Consider the following 17534-nt stretch of genomic DNA (forward strand, 5'->3'; position numbering starts at 1 on the left):
AGACCGTTTAATTGAGCACAGTCTTTCAGGCAGGTGCAAGAAAGATCGACATGAAAAGGAATGGTCCACATTTGGAAAAAGCTTTTGCCTAATGTGGTTACAGTTGTGAGGCAGCTGTGGAGTGATTTAGAAAGCAGGACTATAAAAGTATAAGAAATAAAAATCACCAAATACTGAGAAGTCTCATGAAGTTTTCACATTCCACCAGTTTACTACTTCCGTCACAAATGAACTTTGAGCCATAAATAATTCTTCAATTACTTTTACCCTACTGATAGGCCATGTAAGTTGGATATTTTCAAAATTTCAAGGTTTTGAATTCTCTCTTTGGAACTTTCTTTTCAAATCATATACATTCACACTGTCCTTTTACTGGATAAGTGAGTTAAGTGTCAATGCCAAACCAAAATAGGAATTTAAGAAATTATATTTTCTCTTGATGTATGTTTAAAAATCGTTATCACCTAAATATTAAAAAAAAATTATCCCTTTTACTTGCACAAAATGAGACACTCAAATATTTATACAGAATCATATTCAGAATCAATGAAATAGGGAGCCAAGATTTCTACCTTAGCTTCTATTGCTAAGTCTCTACCAACCTAAGGGGAATTGCTACTTTCATTGACAAAATGGGATTAATAAACCTGCATACTTCATAAAGCTTATTACAGAAAATGAAAGAATACATGCTCAAGGATGCAGCATAGTTTTAGACTAAGTTCTATGAATGAACCCCATTGGTATTACTTTAATCAGTGCCCCACTCAAGACACGTAACACAGAGTCATCGAGGTACCTGGAAGACGTTTGACAAGTCTCTCAAATTAAAGAGGTAGTGGAATTTAATGGCCGTGGGTAAAAATGTATGTGCCATCATCTGATGGAATGCGATTGTTGCCTGTATCAAAGTGGGGCCACTCCTGAGAACTGAGGGACCAAATGCTTGCTGCTGGAAATGGAAACTCAGGATCTGGCTGTAGATGGTGTTCAGTGCATCCAGGGATGGGAAGTTGAATGCAAACACTGTGAAATGTCTCTGAAAACAAAAAGAAACATGAGAGCTGCATAAAATAGAAAATGTAATGGTACTAGTAGATTGGGGCTTCTCTGGTGGCTCAGATGGTAAAGAATCCACCTGCCAATGCAAGAGACCCAGGTTCAATCCCTGGGCTGGGAAGATCCCCTAGAGAGGGGCATGGCAACCCACTCCAGTATTCTTGCCTGGGAAATCCAATGGACAGAGGACCCTGGCGGGTCACTGTCCATGGAGTCACAAAGAGTCAGACATGACTGAGCAACTAACACTTTCACCTTTACTTTTGAGTAGATTACCAAAACAGGGAGGGGCACTTTATTTTTCATCTCTTCCTGTATCCATACCCACTGTGATGGAACTTGGCAGTACCTTCCACTCTGACTCTCAGAGTGCCCATATGACTTGATAAAGGCAACAGAAGGAGATAGAAGTAATAGGGTGCCAGTCACTGTCAAAGGCTTGTGTGTTTCCACTAGCTCTCTTAGGGCTCTATCTTTGCAATGAATTCTACATGCCTACCCAAGGATGAGAGACATATGACACAGAGCTGTGTTGTCCGAATTACAATCACTCCAGCCAAAGCCACCCTGAGTAGCTGACAATTAACTGCCCAACATGTGAACAAGCTCAGGTTAGGTCAGCAGAGTCACCCAGCTGAGTCTCCACTGACTACACAAAAGCAAGCAAACCACAGACTGTTGTATGTACAGTGGCAGTGGTGGCAATTATTATTTAAAGACTTACATGCACTCAGAAAACCTGCACATAAGTATTTACTGTAGCTTTATTCCTAATTGCCCAAATCTGGACAAAACCATTGCTGTTGTTCATTCACTCAGTTGTGTCTGACTCTTTGTGACCCCAAGACCCGGAGCACACTAAGCTTCCCTGTCCTTCACCATATCCCAGGGCTTGCTCAAACTCATGTCCAGTTGGTGATGCCATCCAACCATCTCATCCTCTGTCATCCCCTTCTCCTCTTGCCCTCAATCTTTCCCAGCATCAGGGTCTTTCCCAATGAGTCAACTCTTCACATCAGGTGGCCAACTTCAACTTCAGCATCAGACCTTCCAATGAGTATTCAGGACTGATCTCCTTTAGGATTGACTGGTTTGATCTCCTTGTAGCCCAGGGGACTCTCAAGATTCTTCTCCAACACCACAGTTTAAAAGCATCAATTCTTCAGTGCTCAGCCTTTTATATGGTCCAACTCTGACATCCAGACATGACTACTGGAAAAACTACATCTTTGACTAGACGGACATTTGTCGAAAAAGTAAAGTAAAAGTAAAGTCTCTGATTTTTAATATTCTGCCTAGGTTTATCATAGCTTTTCTTCCAAGAGGCAAGCATCTTTTAATTTCATGGCTGCAGTCACTGCAGCCATAATTTTGGAGCTCTTTATTTTGAAGAAAATAAAGTCTGTCACTGTTTCCACTGTTTCCGCATATATTTGTCATGAAGTGATGGGACCAGATGCCATGATCTTAGTTTTTTGAATGTTGAGTTTTAAGCTAGCTTTTTCACTCTCCTCTTTCACTTTCATCAAGAGGTTCTTTAGTTCCTCTTCACTTTCTGCCATAAGGGTGGTGTCATCTGCATATCTGAGGTTATTGATATTTCTCCCAGCAATCTTGATTCCAGCTTGTCCTTCATCCAGCCCAGTATTTCACATGATGTCCTCTGCATATAAGTTAAATAAGCAGGGTGACGATATACAGCCTTGATATACTCCTTTCCCAATTTGAAATCAGTCTGTATTTCCATATCCAGTTCTAACTGTTGCTTCTTGAGCTGCATACAAGTTTCTCAAGAGGCAGGTAAGGTGGTCTGCTTTTCCCAGCTCTTGAAGAATTTTCCACAATTTGTTGTGATCCACAGAGTCAAAGGTTTTAGAGTAGTCAATGAAGCAGTAGTAGATGTTTTTCTGGAACTCTCTTGCTTTTTATGTGATCCAATAGTTGGCAATTTGATCTCTGGTTCCTCTACCTTTTCTAAATCCATCTTGTACATCGCTCAGTTCACATACTGTTGAAACCTAGCTTGGAGGATTTTGAGAACTACTTTGCTAGCATGTGAAATGAGTGCAATTGTGCGGTAGTTTGAACATTCTTTGGCATTGCCCTTCTTTGGGATTAGAATGAAAACTGACCTATTCCACTCCTGTGTCCACTGCTGAGCTTTCCAAATGTGCTGGCATATTGAATGCAGCACTTTAGAATTTGAAATAGCTCAGCTGGAATTCCATCATCTCCACTAGCTTTGTTCGTAGCTATGCTTCCTAAGGCCCAGCTGACTTTGCATTCCAGGATGTCTGGCTCTAGGTGAGTGATCACACCATTGTGGTTTCCAGGTTATTATGATCTTTTTTGGTACAGTTCTTCTATGTGTTCTTGCCACCTCTTCTTAATACCTTCTGCTTAAAGCATCCTTAAATAAGTAAATGGATAAACAAACTAGGAACACCCAGACAATGAGTATTATTCAGTGATAAAAATAAATGAGCTACCAAGACATGAAAAGCCATGGAGGAATCTTAAATGCATATTTAAGCTAAGAGAAAGAAGCCAGTCTGAAGAGGCTACATACTATATGATTCTAACTATAGGACACGCTGGAAAAGGCAACACTATAGAGACAGGAAAAGGATGAATGGTGGCCAGGGATTCGGGGATAGGGAGGGCTGATTAGGGGGAGCACAGGGGATTTTTAGGACATGAACTACTCTGTGTGATACTTTAATAACTGATACCTGTAATTGTACGTTTGCTAAAAGCCACAGGATATGTAACACAAAAAACGAACCCTGACATCAACTTTACACTTCACTTAATAATAATTTATAAATATTGGCTCATCAATTGTAATCGAGGCAGCACACCAATGCAAGGTGTTTGTAGATGAGTCACAGGGTGCGAGGGAATACATGGGAACTCTCTGTACTTTCAGCTCATTTTTCTGTAAACCAAAAGCTGCCTTAAAAATTCTGTTAATTAAAATAAGTTTCCATGCTTCACCAAATGTACAGTACAACCATACAGCCTAATCTTTACCCCAAAAGCACTAAGAATCAAGATCAACAATGTGAGTATTGACACCCTACCTGTAGTCTAGGATTGATGGTGAAACTGCCCACCATCGGATTCATGCAGGCAACATATTGACAGCTGTGGATTTCTTTAAGCATCACTTTCTGTCTGTCATACCTGCAAGATAGAAAACAGAACCTTAAATCCCAAAGTTCAAAATAACAACAAATCCCAGCAGTTCATAAAGGACTTCAGCATAAATTGTTTTCTTTAATCTTTATAATCACTGTGTGATGTTGAACTTGTTAGCCTATCTGAGAGATAAAAACTAAAGCTTGGGAAGCTGAAGACTATGTGGCTCCTTTGATGCCAGTATCAACACATGGAGCTAAATCAATAGGTATTATTGCTGTTTATTGATTCACTTTAGTCTGGTTAAAAATACCCATAGCAAGACTAGGGGCTCTCCCCTGCTTAACATCAGGGACTGTCAACTGTGATGCCCAGACATTACCAGATGTTTACATCTTACAGAAAATGTCAAGCTTCTCCTAAGTAACTGTGAGTTAATATATTAAGGAGCTTAAGCTTTAACTGGAGAGTTTACGTTTCTAAGATACTTTTCAATCCAATTCTTCCAATGATGCAAAGAAAATCTACTCCATTTAAGATGAGCAAAAGGGGAAGCAAACTGAAACCCAAAAAAGTATCACAGAAGATGCTCCTCAGAAGAGGAAGAAACTGGGGTGATTCTATTTAAAAAATTTTATCCATAGTAATAATAATTAGATTTCAGTAGAAAATGAAACACAGAATCGCTTACCAGTGTCCATAATCAATATGCTGTCGAATCAGAGTGTGGGGCTGGACAGTGCCGTACGAGTCCACTGCAGGCATATTCATGTCGTCAATAAAATAAACCAACTTTTTATTTCCTCCTGGACCATAGTTACGACCAGCTTTCTTCTCTAGAGGTTTCTCAAGAATTCCTGAAACCAATATATAATTCTGTCCACCAATCAAATAAAAATGTAAACTTCTGTTTATATATATTTATATATAAATACAAAACAGAACATTAGTCCTTTTTTTCTTCTTTTTCCTCATCCTGCCCATTTCATCCACTCTGTGGCTTCAAGTATCACCTCTCTGCAGGTTAATCCCAGAAACATGTCTCTGTTCATCTCCTGCCATGTAATACTCTCCTGGAGCTCACCCTGGCTCCGCTCCCAGAGTCCGCAGCTGCAGCACTGGGCACACTGGCCGTCACATCTGAGACAACACCTTCGCTGCGGACCTTCACACCTTCCCCCCCGTACCTACCGTCATTCAGGAACCACTGCCAGTCCACCCAGAACCCGTCAATAAGTCCTTCTTTATCTTCCTCGTACTAGAGTCTAGGGACAGTCAGGAATTTCTCACATCTCTCTTCTTGGGCCATGGGGTACAGAAGTATAAGAGGATACTATATGCAGGCATTATCCTGTGTATACCTCAAGTTATATCTCTTCACTTGCCTATCTGACTTTGTGTTGATATGTTTGAGAGGAAATCACAAATACAGAAAATCTTGACAGTATGGACCTGAGATGCAGTATCTAGTCACTTGCCTACTCTCTAAATGAACTATAAATAGCTTGAGGACAAGAACTCTGTCGTGTTCATTTCTGTATGCCTCATAACACCTACAGCAAGTAAGTAACTTGTTAAATGAAAACAGGAATGAATGAAGTAAAATAATATATAAAAAGTTAATTCACAAGCCCTTTTTCCAAGCAGCATATCTACATTTCCAAATGGTTGCTAAACTTCAGTTCCTGTTAGCCACTGACAACTGTATGTTTGGCCAACATCAAATGTGCCTGTTCCCAAACTCAATTTTACATACCTCTTCCCCACTCATGACCCATCACTTCTTTTTAGCCTTCTGTGCTCCTACCAACAGGATTAACACTCTCCCAATCAGCCAGATGCAAGGCCTGAATTTAATCTTTCCTTTCTGGTCCCTGATTTGTTCAAGCACAGCCTGTAAATGGTACCTCACGTCTCCTCCTTTTGTCTTTCCTTCTAAAGCTCTAGTCCAGGGTATCATTTCATTCAGCTAATACATTGCTCAAGGAGACTGGTCTCTCCACCATAGACTTTTCTTAAAATAGAGCCTGTTGTCGTTGTGGTTTAGTCACTAAGTCATGTCCAGTTCTTTTGCAAACCCATGGACTGTAGCCTGCCAGACTCCTCTGTCCATGGAGTTTTCCAGGCAAGAATATTGGAGTGGGTTGCCATTTCCTTCTCCAGGGGATCTTCCCAACCCAGGGATCAAACCTGGGTCTCCTGCATTGCAGGCAGATTCTTTACCACTGAGCCACCAGGAAAGCCCAAAGTAGAGCCTGCATCTTGTCAACTCCTTGCTCCCCATCAATGGCTCACAGCTCCGTACCATATGAAATATGTTCTTTTCCACTTGCACGTTAGCTACAGTCTCAGTGACCAACCATCCCTGGTTGCCTGGGATGATCCCAGTGACAGCACTAAAAGTCCCTTATCTCAGAAACCTTCCAGTCTTCAGCAAACTAGACAATTGGGCATTCCACCTATAACTCAGCCTTTGCCCTATCTTCTACCTGATCACTATGCTTTGATCAACTTAGAGATTCAATTAAATGAATGTGTCCCACAAATTTCTCTTTCATGTCTTTGCTTAATCTGATTCTTCTAGCCTAAGTTCCCTTTTTGCCTATATACCATCCCATCTCAAAGGTCTGAAATCCTTTCTTCAGAGTACACTAGCTCTTTCTATTTCTCATGCTAATAGGCAATGTCTAAATCTATTCATGCTTGTAACCCTTCCAAGAATCAGCAAGCTAAACTTCGTTCAACTATTGAATTGCAGCCCTAATCTTCCATTTACAAGTGATAAAGTGATCCCTTCTTCTGTGTCCACAATGAAAAGCATGTATTATACACAGTGTCTGGGGATAAAGTAGATAAATGATACATATTCGCTGAAGAAATGAATGAAAACCTTCCAGGTCATCTTTTAACTGTTTCACTCACAAAGATGAGGAAGACAAACTTGATTAAGAAAGAGATTACAGCACAATCATTCCTGGGTGAGTTAATGATTTAAGTGATAAGAAAACAGGTTGTTAATCTCTACTGATAGGGCTAAGGAAATAGCAACAATGCACACAGCAAAGAAACCATGCTCAGGGCAACAGGTTTCATAAAGCAGTGGACAACAGGAACTTTTGCTGCCCTCACACGACACAACCCCACTGCTCTGCTGGACAGTGAGACACTGCTCTCAGCTCTTTATAGTAGTTCTTCTCTACTTCTCACGTCTACTCTGTTTGCCCTCTGCCCTTCCAAACTCAAAATGCCCCAAATCTATGTGGTTCTTTTGATTACACTGATGCATGTATTCAACAGCTAAAAATCATTCTCACAGTTCTAAGATTTAACAACCAACTGGTGGCCTGTCATTTCATCAATACAGTCTGCGTGAATTCCCCACTAAATCAATCCCTTGCTTGCAGAGGTAACCAGTATACATTCTTCCTTGAGCATATTCTTTCGTTGCTAGGGCTCCACGAAATTGATTAAAGCTAACCAAATGGTTTAGAGGCAAAGCAACGGAACTGTTGATGTCAATTCTTTCTGTTCTATAGAGTAATAACCCAAGTAAAGCCAGGAGGGATATAAAAAGCCAAAATAACAATATTTAAACAAAGTATATTCAGCCAGAATGGTGAAAAATAAAAATTCATTCTAAGCAAAATGTCTAAGACAAAGGAATCATCTCTGGGCTGCATGTCCTGGCTCTGATAGTATCTGACCTTGCTTCTGGAGTATAAAAGGAGGAACACTTACGCTGCAGGGCTGCCGATGTTGTGTAGTAGTTGAAAGGCACACGGGATACTATATAAGCCTCAGACAGACCTGCCAGCATGTCACCTACAAAGACTGTTTTTCCTACTCCAGCGTTTCCTACCAGCATCAATGGCTGTCCTTTCTCAAGCAGCAACTCCACAAAATATCGAAGACGGGTTGTCTCTGTTGTGTGAACCAGAGCTCTCTGGTGGGGAAAAACAGACAAAATTTTGTACCTGCACCAACACATAGTCATTTTAGAATTTTAGAATTGAGACTAAATGCATTCTTAGTTCTAGTTGACAGCCAGTAGGAGAGATCCCACTTAATGTTTCATTTTGAATGGTCAGTTCAGACATCATAGCTTGAGAAAAGAAACTGTGTAGTGTTGCCAAAATGCCATAGCAGAAAGAACTGACTTATTTTTTCCAGTTAAGACCTAGCACCCAAGGCTTCCTATCATGGAAATATCTATACTCTGCCTAACCTTTGGTTAGGTATTATAAAGGAATACAGTGAACGCTTAAGAAACTGCCCACCACTCTTTAGGACATGGTGAAACATGCGAAAGGCCAAGATACGTATTAACAAAAATTGGTAGCAATTCTTTCACCCAGTAAGATTAATGATTTATGTGCAAAATGATTAGACACAATTCACTCTAAAGGAGTTTAGTGCAGAGAGAGACCAGCCGGGAAGAAACAAACGTTAAGCGAAATAGTCACAAGTCCAAAGCACGGTGATGCTTAGTGTACATTGTTCTGTTAAAATTTTTTATAGCAATGCTTCTGTTGTAAAGATTAGTTATTTATTTAGATTTTTTTAAAATATAAATTTATTTTAATTGGAGGTTAATTACTTTACAATATTGTATTGGTTTTGCCATACTTCAACATGAATCCGCCACGGGTATATACGTGTTCCCCATCCTGAACCCCCTCCCACCTCCCTCCCCGTACCATCCTTCTGGGTCATCCCAGTGCACCAGCCCCAAGCATCCTGTATCCTGCATCGAACCTGGACTGGCGATTCGTTTCATATATGATATTATACAAGTTTCAATGTCATTCTCCCAAATCATCCCACCCTCTCCCTCTCCCACAGAGTCCAAAAGACTGTTCTATACATCTGTGTCTCTTTTGCTGTCTCACATATACTACATTGTTTCATGAAAAAATTGAGGTGGCTTACAGAAATACAATAAAAAGAATACAAATAAATAAAAAGCCGACTGAGGGAATAGAAACGAATACACTGTGTAAAATCAGGGAAAGGGGAAGCAGATGTAGACACACTGGAGAGAGAAGCCTGCACGGTGATTAAAGAGAGTTGAAAAGGTCTTACAGTTGGTGGGGGCGGGGGGGCAAATTAAAAAGGGGATTACAAAAAACTCTTTGCAGGATTTATATAGCTCGTAAGAAAAACACACAAACTCTGTAATGGATAAAGTTCTTCCCTGCATGGTTCACGTACACTGACCACAGATCAGTATTTTATAGACCATTCAAAATTAAATTCATGATAAAGAGCATTCATTCTAGAACTTCGCCTGAATTCAGTGCTCCTCTCGGGACCTGTTGAAAGACATAGACTCTTTTGTGCTACACTGAACAGTCCCAGATGACTTTAAAATCACCGTTGAATTCTGTAACATGTTTCTTTTCCTTTCTTGTTGCTAGTTGTCACATTTGCTATTTAATTGGCTATTAATATTGGCTCTTTTCTCCACACATTAATATGGATAATTAATACCTACTGAGAGCTGAGTATGTGACAGGTACTGTGCTGAGCCGTTTACATGTGTTACATCATATGATACTCATAACAAACCTAGGAGGAGAGTTTTGTTATCATTTACATTTCAGAGATGATGGAGCTAAAGCTTAGAGAACATTAATAAATTGGCCAGAGGCATACGTGGTGGTACTTGGATTTAAACCCAAATCTGTCTAGAGCCTGAGTCCTATCTTACCTACTGCACAGAATGCTCTTCAGAGCATGGACCATACACACATTAGCTGATGTCTAAGTACTCCATTTCTCCATATATAAAAAGGCTAGTAACAGTCCTTTCTAACAGAGAATTAGAAGAGTGTCATAAAGGATTAAATTAATCTATGGAAATAAAGCATTTAGAAAAGGGCCTGCCATATTATAATGTCATGTTAGTATTTGCTATTATTATTGACTCAATATGGTTTTCCTCTAATATGTTAAGAGGCTTTTAATCAAAATCACATTTGGTGCAATTGTGTATAAAGTAAGACTAGGAGGTCCTGACAGGTTCTCTGTTGAATAAAATACATCCCTGATAAGATGCATCAACCTTGTGATATCACTTTTTGTGTGTTTCTTTTGGTTAACTACAAGTCCCCGGCTCTCAGCCAGCTAGATAATATCGTTAGGTGGCTGAGGTCTAGACAGGCTGAGCTAAAACAGAGATGTTAAAATCCATAAAGCGGACAGAGCAGACCTTCATAATTAAGGTAACCTCATCACCTGGGCCTGAGACTAGGGTAGGGGCAGCACACGGCCCCTAGAGAAATGGATGCAGAAGGCAGTCTGCTCTGGGGCTTCTGGAAAAAGTTTCTGCCCGCTTAGTAAAAAATACAGAAGCCTTCTTTCTCCATGTCTTGCTTCCTTCTAACTCCTGGGACCTCTAGAGTCATCTTGGATTGAGGAGATACCAGTCTTTAAACAAGGCCAGTGCTAAGGCAGGAAGATCCGATCCGTAGTGTTATCACCAAGTCACAGAACTCATCAGTCTCAGGGCCTTCCTACCTCTGAGTTTCTTGTTTGCAAAATAATGAGTTTTCTCATGGCTATAGGATGAATTGTGTCCTCTCAAAATTCAACTATTGAAGCTCTAACCCCAGTATCTCAGAAACGTGACAGTATTTGGAGATAAGGTCTTTAAAGAGATGATTAAGTGAGGCCTACCTAATCCAATCCAACTGGTGTTCTTGTCCAAGGAGCAAACTTGAACACACTTCAGGATGGTGTCCAGGGAATGTGTGTACACACAGAAAGGATCATAGGGGGCCACAGCAAGAGGAGACCATCTGCAAGCCAAGGACAGAGGCCGCAGGGAAAACCAAATCTTAGCCTGAGAAAAATGCATCTCTGACGTTTAAGCCACTCATTCTATGGCAGTTTGTTAGGGTGTCTTAAGCACACTGATACAAGCAGAGTGGGCCCCAAATTCAAAGTGACTGGTAGAAAGGAAAGTGTGAATACACAGAATATACTTGGGAAAATGCCATCATATATGTGACTGACTAATGCCGCCTCAAAGCAAGGACACCAAGACCGCCAGTGAACCTCCAGAATCTAGGAGATTCCTCAGAAGGAACCAACCCTGTTAACACCTCTATTTTCAGCTTCTAGCCTCCAAAACTGTGAGACAACACATTTCTGTTGTTGAAGCCACCGCGTCTGTGGTTACTTTGTTACTTCAGTTCCCGGAAACTCATACATTGAATTTTCTTTTATTTCACAATAACTGCCTCCTAATTAGTGTGGCAATCACTTACATGCATTTTATAGGGCACGGCTTGAAATAATAAGTTCCAAAGCCAATCAATATGAGGTAATTTTGAGAAAGAAATATAATGAAAAGCAAAACAGATTGAAGAAGAAGTAGAAAATGGTTAAAAGATAACTTGATATATAAAAATGTAGGACAATTTATAAAAAGAAACAGTTAAAAAAACAATAAAGATTCATTTAGATTTGTGAGTTGCCTTATGAAATTGAGATATACATCTTTGAACAGGAAGATGAAACATTCATTTTATGGCTTCAGGGGTAAGGCAAAGAAGTTCTATGTGAAAAGTACTGCTTAAGAAATGTAAAGTAAGGTCAGAAGTAAGACTCACTGAACCTCACTGAACTAATACAAACATGCCTTCAATTTTTATAAAATCACACAATTTCTAGGAAAATCTAAAGAAAGCTGTTACCACAGAATTAAGTTGAAATAAAAAAAGAAACTGTAGAAATATAACCATCTTCCTAGCCGTTCCTATAACAGATTCTTCTTTCCAAGGAAATATGCTATATGCTGACCATACCAACAGGAAACCATCCATCAGGCAGGAAAAGGAAGACTGCGTAAAAACAAACGAGGCTCAAGCCAGCATCATGTGGTTGAAGATCACGGTGTTCCCCACACCTACCTGCAAAGGTATTTCTGGATCCATAGTAAATTGGGGGATTTTATCAGCCCAAGGCAAAAACTTCTTACTTTTGTGGTCCAGATAATAATCAAAAATTGTTCCCTGGGATGGAAACTTCACTGCTTTCATCTCTTTATGCCACCACTGACTGAATTCAGCTTGACAACCAGAAAGCTAAGGAGAACAAGAGAAATTCTTATTGCACACTTACAGGTAATTCTGAACACATACAAAGCCACGGCAAGTGCAGCTGATCACACAGTGTTTTCAGCGAACACTTCAGAATTACAAACAGGACTGAGTAACTGACAAAAGAAAAATAAATAACTAGAAGGAAGTTATAATGGGTGACAATACCACTGAGGCTGAAAGCTATAACTGCCGTACGTCCATCAGGTACAAATTTTCGGCAGTAATTATTAACTTAAAAAGCAAGGTAAGTTTAGGTGAACCTTAGATGACTCTGACGTTATTCAGTTTAATAACAAGCTATCATGCAGGTCACCCTGCTAAGACAGTGGTTAGCAAACACTAGCGTTTATTTCTACCAATGTCTCCCTCAGTTGATAGCAAAATGGGGAAAGTAGGAACAAATGAATACTTCACAAAATTAGTAACATTATTGACTCAGACACTGTTCTTTATTTGAGCTTATAGCCTTCATAGAACTTTCGGTGTTAAAAATATCCTTTCCTTTATAAAGCTGTGGTGATAATAAATGGTCATTTAAAAATAAATGCCCTTATTTAGAAAAACAAACAGTTGGTAACCCTATTTCATTCCTTCAAATCATTAATGAAATTTTGTTGGTCTTTGAAATTTGAAATCTGAGAAGCTCTGCCATGAGGGAAGGGAAAGAACGGACTTGGTTTTCAACTCAGTAGTTGAGCTGAAACTCCACAGATTCCTGTCCCGTGAGAGAATCTTCCAGAAAAGACAATGGAGTAGGAAACAGGTTCTCCTTGCTAGAAGGCGCTTGTTTTTATGATGGCAGGTACAAGCCCTTTGCTGCTAGATTAGCGGTTAGAAAATGGAGACGGGGAAATTCCAATTGTGTGCTAGCAACTAACAGCCCCTGCTGCACCTACGGGATGACCAGACAAAGCTTTGGAGCTCTCTAAATACACTGTGTGTGTTCACCACATTCACCAACCTTACATGTATCTAAAACTTCAACTCCCATTTTGCCCCAGGGAAATTCAAGTTACTTTTACTTTGGTGTCCTTATGTCCATGGACTACGGCCCACTTTCTGTGTGAGGCTGATCAGACACATGAGTAGAGATGGATAGGATGGCTGGAGGGTAGGAGGGTGCGGTTAGGGCTGAGAGGCATGGTCAGCCTTAGCAGGGAGAGCTGATCCCACCAACCTTCCCAACAAGCGGTGCTCACATTCCTACAGACCACTACTTACATATTTAGTTATCTTCAGATTGGCATCACAGGATTTTTTCTTTTTAATCATCCTACCGAAGTTGTTCAGAAACCAAGTTCATTCAAAAAAATATTCCTTATTTGCTACCATTCTTTGTAGGAAGGATGCACATGAGATTTCTACCTTACAATAAAATTTGCTTCACCTAACCACTATGTCAGCAGAGTCATTTTGATGACAAGTCTTCGATCATTCATTCACTCACTAAAATGCATTTGTTCCCGTACTGGGGAAGAAAACAAACAGGGTTTCTGCCCTCACAGAACTTATGGGGGAAATGAAGGGGAAGTATGGTGGAAGCAGAGGTGAAGTCTATGAACACAGAAATAAATACATTGGTATCTTGAAAGCCAACTTTGCTGGAAGTGAGAGAAATGAGGGCATCTATTTTAACTGGATGTACAGGGAATCAACTCTGAGAACAGGCACCAATTAGGGAGCAGAACATTCCAGGAAGAAGTCAACAAGTACAAAGATCTTATCACAGGAAAGAACCTGCATTCCAGAAACTGGCCAGTGCAGCTGGAGGGGAGGGCGCGGCTGAGGAAAAAGTAGGGAGAGACAGGCTGGGCCAAAGCCAAAGGCCTTGTAAATGAAATTCTAAAATTGTATCTTAAAAGCAATAGGAATCCATTAAAGTGTTGTAAATTCTGGAGTGTATCATATAATCCAATTTACATTAAAGAAACCACTCTGGCTGCTGAGTGCATAATGGATGATGGGGCAAGTACAGAAGCAGAAAGACCAGTGAGGAGATTACTTCAGAAGTCAAGTGGGGAATGATAGCAGCTGTTTACAGGAGGCTCAGGGAGGGATGACGGGGACCAATTTTGGAAGGTGTCTGCAACAGCCGGGGTTAAGAACACAGGTCTGAGTCAGTCAGCTGCAGTCTGAACTTGCCTCAGACATAAGCTAGCCACGTGTCTCCAAGGAGGCCAACTTATCTAAGTTTGAGTTCCTTTTTTGTAAAAGAAGAATAGCTATAACTATACAGACAGGATAATTTTTTTTTTTTTTAAGATTCAATAAGCTAGCCTATTAGAAACCCTAAACTCTTTTCCTGACATATATTCATAGAAGGCACCCAAATCTGATGACTAAATGGCTATTCCTAAGACTGTTTCTTGGATCTGCTTCATTCATGTTTCCAGCTTCATAATCTCTCTTTTGAATGCTGTGTAGTTAAAGCAGTTTTGAAAATTTAAAGATGATGATGTCGAATACTAATTGGGGAGAGTGTCTGGGACAGGAAGGGGACCACGTGATGCTCAGCTCCTGGTCTGACTAGCTGGCTTGGAAGGCTGCCAAGTCTGGAAATTGCAAAGATGAAAAGAGGGTCAAGTTGGGAGGAAGGTGAGCCGTCATGATGAGGAACAGAAAAATCTCAGCTGTCAACATCCTTCTCATGCCATTTTACTTGGTTGTACAGCCCTGGAAAAGGAAACACTCTGTGGAGAACATTGGAAAAAAGACAAAGTCATGAGGTTTTGGGGTAGACAGGAATACTCTGCATGTGGCCTCCATGGAGAGGAATCCATATGTGTAAATTCTGCCTTTGAGATAAACCATGTGAAGCCACACAACACTCTTAACTCGGGCAAGAAAGGCTATTATTCTTTAGAAAAAGCACTTGGAGATAACTGAAGAAATGTGGGTTCTGAGAAGGGTCAAAATGAGACTTAGGAGGCCAAGTAAATGCCAAATTCATTTACAGATATAAAGTACAGTAACTTAGTGACAAGTCGCAGAACTGGCCCACAGGTCATAGCAACCATGGATTTTAGAACCTATTGTGACTAAACAAACAAATTTGGGTTACTCTTGGCTGTAATACCTTCCAATTTTAATTCCCAAACATAGTCCACTGGAGAAGGGAATGGCAAACCACTTCAGCATTCTTACCTTGAGAGCCCCATGAACAGCAAGAAAATGCAAAAAGATAGGACACTGAAAGATGAATTCCCCAGGCTGGTAGGTGTTCAACATGCTACTGGAGAAGAGCGGAAAAACAGCTCCAGAAGAAATGAAGAGGCAGAGGCAAAAGGGAAACATTGCCCAGTTGTGGATGTGACTGGAGGTTAAAGTAAAATATTGTAAAGAACAATACTGCATAGGAACCTGGAATGTTAGGTCCAGGAACCAAGGTAAATTGGAAGTAGCCAAACAGCAGATGGCAAGAGTGAACATTGACATTTTAGGAATCAGTGAAATAAAATGGACAGGAATGGGTGAATTTAGTTCAGATGACCACTGGATCTACTACTGTGGACAAGAATCCCTTAAAAGAAATGGAGTAGCCCTCATAGTCAACAAAATGGTCCAAAATGTGATCTCAAAAATGACAGAATAATCTCGGTTTGTTTCCAAGGCAAACCATTCAGCATCACAGTAATCCAAGTCTATGCCCCGGCCAGTAATGCTGAAGAAGATGAAGTTGAACGCTTCTCTGAAGATCTACAAGACCTTCTAGAACTAATTGTAAAAAAAAAAAAACAGGCAAGTTTAGCCTTGGAGTACAAAATGAAGCAGGGCAAAGGCTAACAGAGTTTTGCCAAGAGAACGCACTGGTCACAGCAAACACTCTCTTCCAACAACACAAGGGATGCCTCTACCATGGACATCACCAGATGGTCAACACTGAAATCAGATTGATTATATTCTTTGTAGCCGAACATGGAGACGCTCTACATAGTCAGCAAAAACAAGACTGGGAGCTGACTGTGGCTCAGATCATGAACTCCTTATTGCCAAATTCAGACCACTAGGCCATTCAGGTATGACCTAAACCAAATCCCTTATGATTATACAGTGGAAGTGACAAATATTTTCAAGGGATTCGATCTTACAAAGAGTGCCTGAAGAACTATGCATGGAGGTTCATAACACTGAACAGGAGGTGATGATCAAAACCATCCCCAAGAAAAAGAAATGCAAAAAGGCAAGATGGTTGTCCGAGGAGACCTGACAAATAGCTGAGAAAAGAAGAGAAGCAAAAGGCAACGGAAAAAAGGCAAGATGTACCCATGTGAATGCAGAGTTCCAAAGAACAGCAAGGACAGATAAGAAAGCCTTCCTCAGGGATCAGTGCAAAGAAATAGAGGAAAACAACAGAATGGAAAAGACCAGAGATGTCTTTAAGAAAATTAGAGACACCAAGGCAAAATTTCATGTGAAGATGGGCACAATAAAGGACAGAAACAGTATGGACGTAACAGAAGCAGAAGACATTAGGAAGAGGTGGCAAGAATACACAGAAGAACTGTACAAAAAAGGTCTTACAGACCTGGATAACCACAGTGGTGTGGTTACTCACCTAGAGCCAGATATCCTGGAGCATGAAGTCAAGTGGGCCTTAGGAAGCTTCACTATGAACAAAGTTAGTGGAGGTGATAGAATTCCAGGTGAGCTATTTTAAATTCTAAAAGATGATGCTGTTATAGTGCTGCCCTCAATATATCAGCACGTTTGGAAAAGCCAGCAGTGGCCACAGGATTGGAAAAGGTCAGTCTGCATTCCAATCACAAAGAAGGACAATGACAAAGAATGTTCAAACGATCATACAATTGCACTCACTTCACATGCTAGCAAAGTAATACTCAAAACCCTACAACAGCTAGGCTTCAACAGTATGCGAACCGAGAACTTCCAGATGTACAAGCTGGATTTAAAAAAGGCAGAGGAACCAGAAATTAAATTGCCAACATCTGTTGGATCATTAGAAAAAGCAAGGGAATTTCAGCAAAACATCTACTTCTGCTTCATTGACTATGCTAAAGCCTTTGACTGTGTGGATCACAACAACTGTGGAACATTCTTATGGGAATACCAGACCACCATATCTACCTCCTTAGAAATCTGTACGCAGCTCAAGAAGCATAGAACAATAGACTGGTTCAAAATTGGGAAAAGAGTACGTCAAGGCTGTATATCATCACCCTGATTATTTAACTTATATGCAGAGCACATCATGCAAAATGCTGGGCT

The 17534-nt window shown here is 40.4% G+C and overlaps 1 protein-coding gene across 1 annotated transcript in view; it reads right to left on the reverse strand.

The window, feature by feature from the left end:
- Positions 1 to 17534, reverse strand: part of DNAH11 (dynein axonemal heavy chain 11) — a 369705-nt gene that overhangs the window by 172148 nt on the left and 180023 nt on the right. The window contains exons 45-49 of the mRNA XM_027539949.1: positions 12117 to 12290; positions 7939 to 8143; positions 4892 to 5057; positions 4143 to 4245; positions 800 to 1039 (exon numbers count right to left, since the gene is read on the reverse strand). Of these exons, the coding sequence (XP_027395750.1) occupies positions 800 to 1039; positions 4143 to 4245; positions 4892 to 5057; positions 7939 to 8143; positions 12117 to 12290 (888 nt within the window). The remainder of the gene's footprint in view (positions 1 to 799; positions 1040 to 4142; positions 4246 to 4891; positions 5058 to 7938; positions 8144 to 12116; positions 12291 to 17534) is intronic.

This window comes from Bos indicus x Bos taurus, chromosome 4 (assembly GCF_003369695.1).
Source record: "Bos indicus x Bos taurus breed Angus x Brahman F1 hybrid chromosome 4, Bos_hybrid_MaternalHap_v2.0, whole genome shotgun sequence".
In the NCBI taxonomy this organism is placed as follows: domain Eukaryota; kingdom Metazoa; phylum Chordata; class Mammalia; order Artiodactyla; family Bovidae; genus Bos; species Bos indicus x Bos taurus.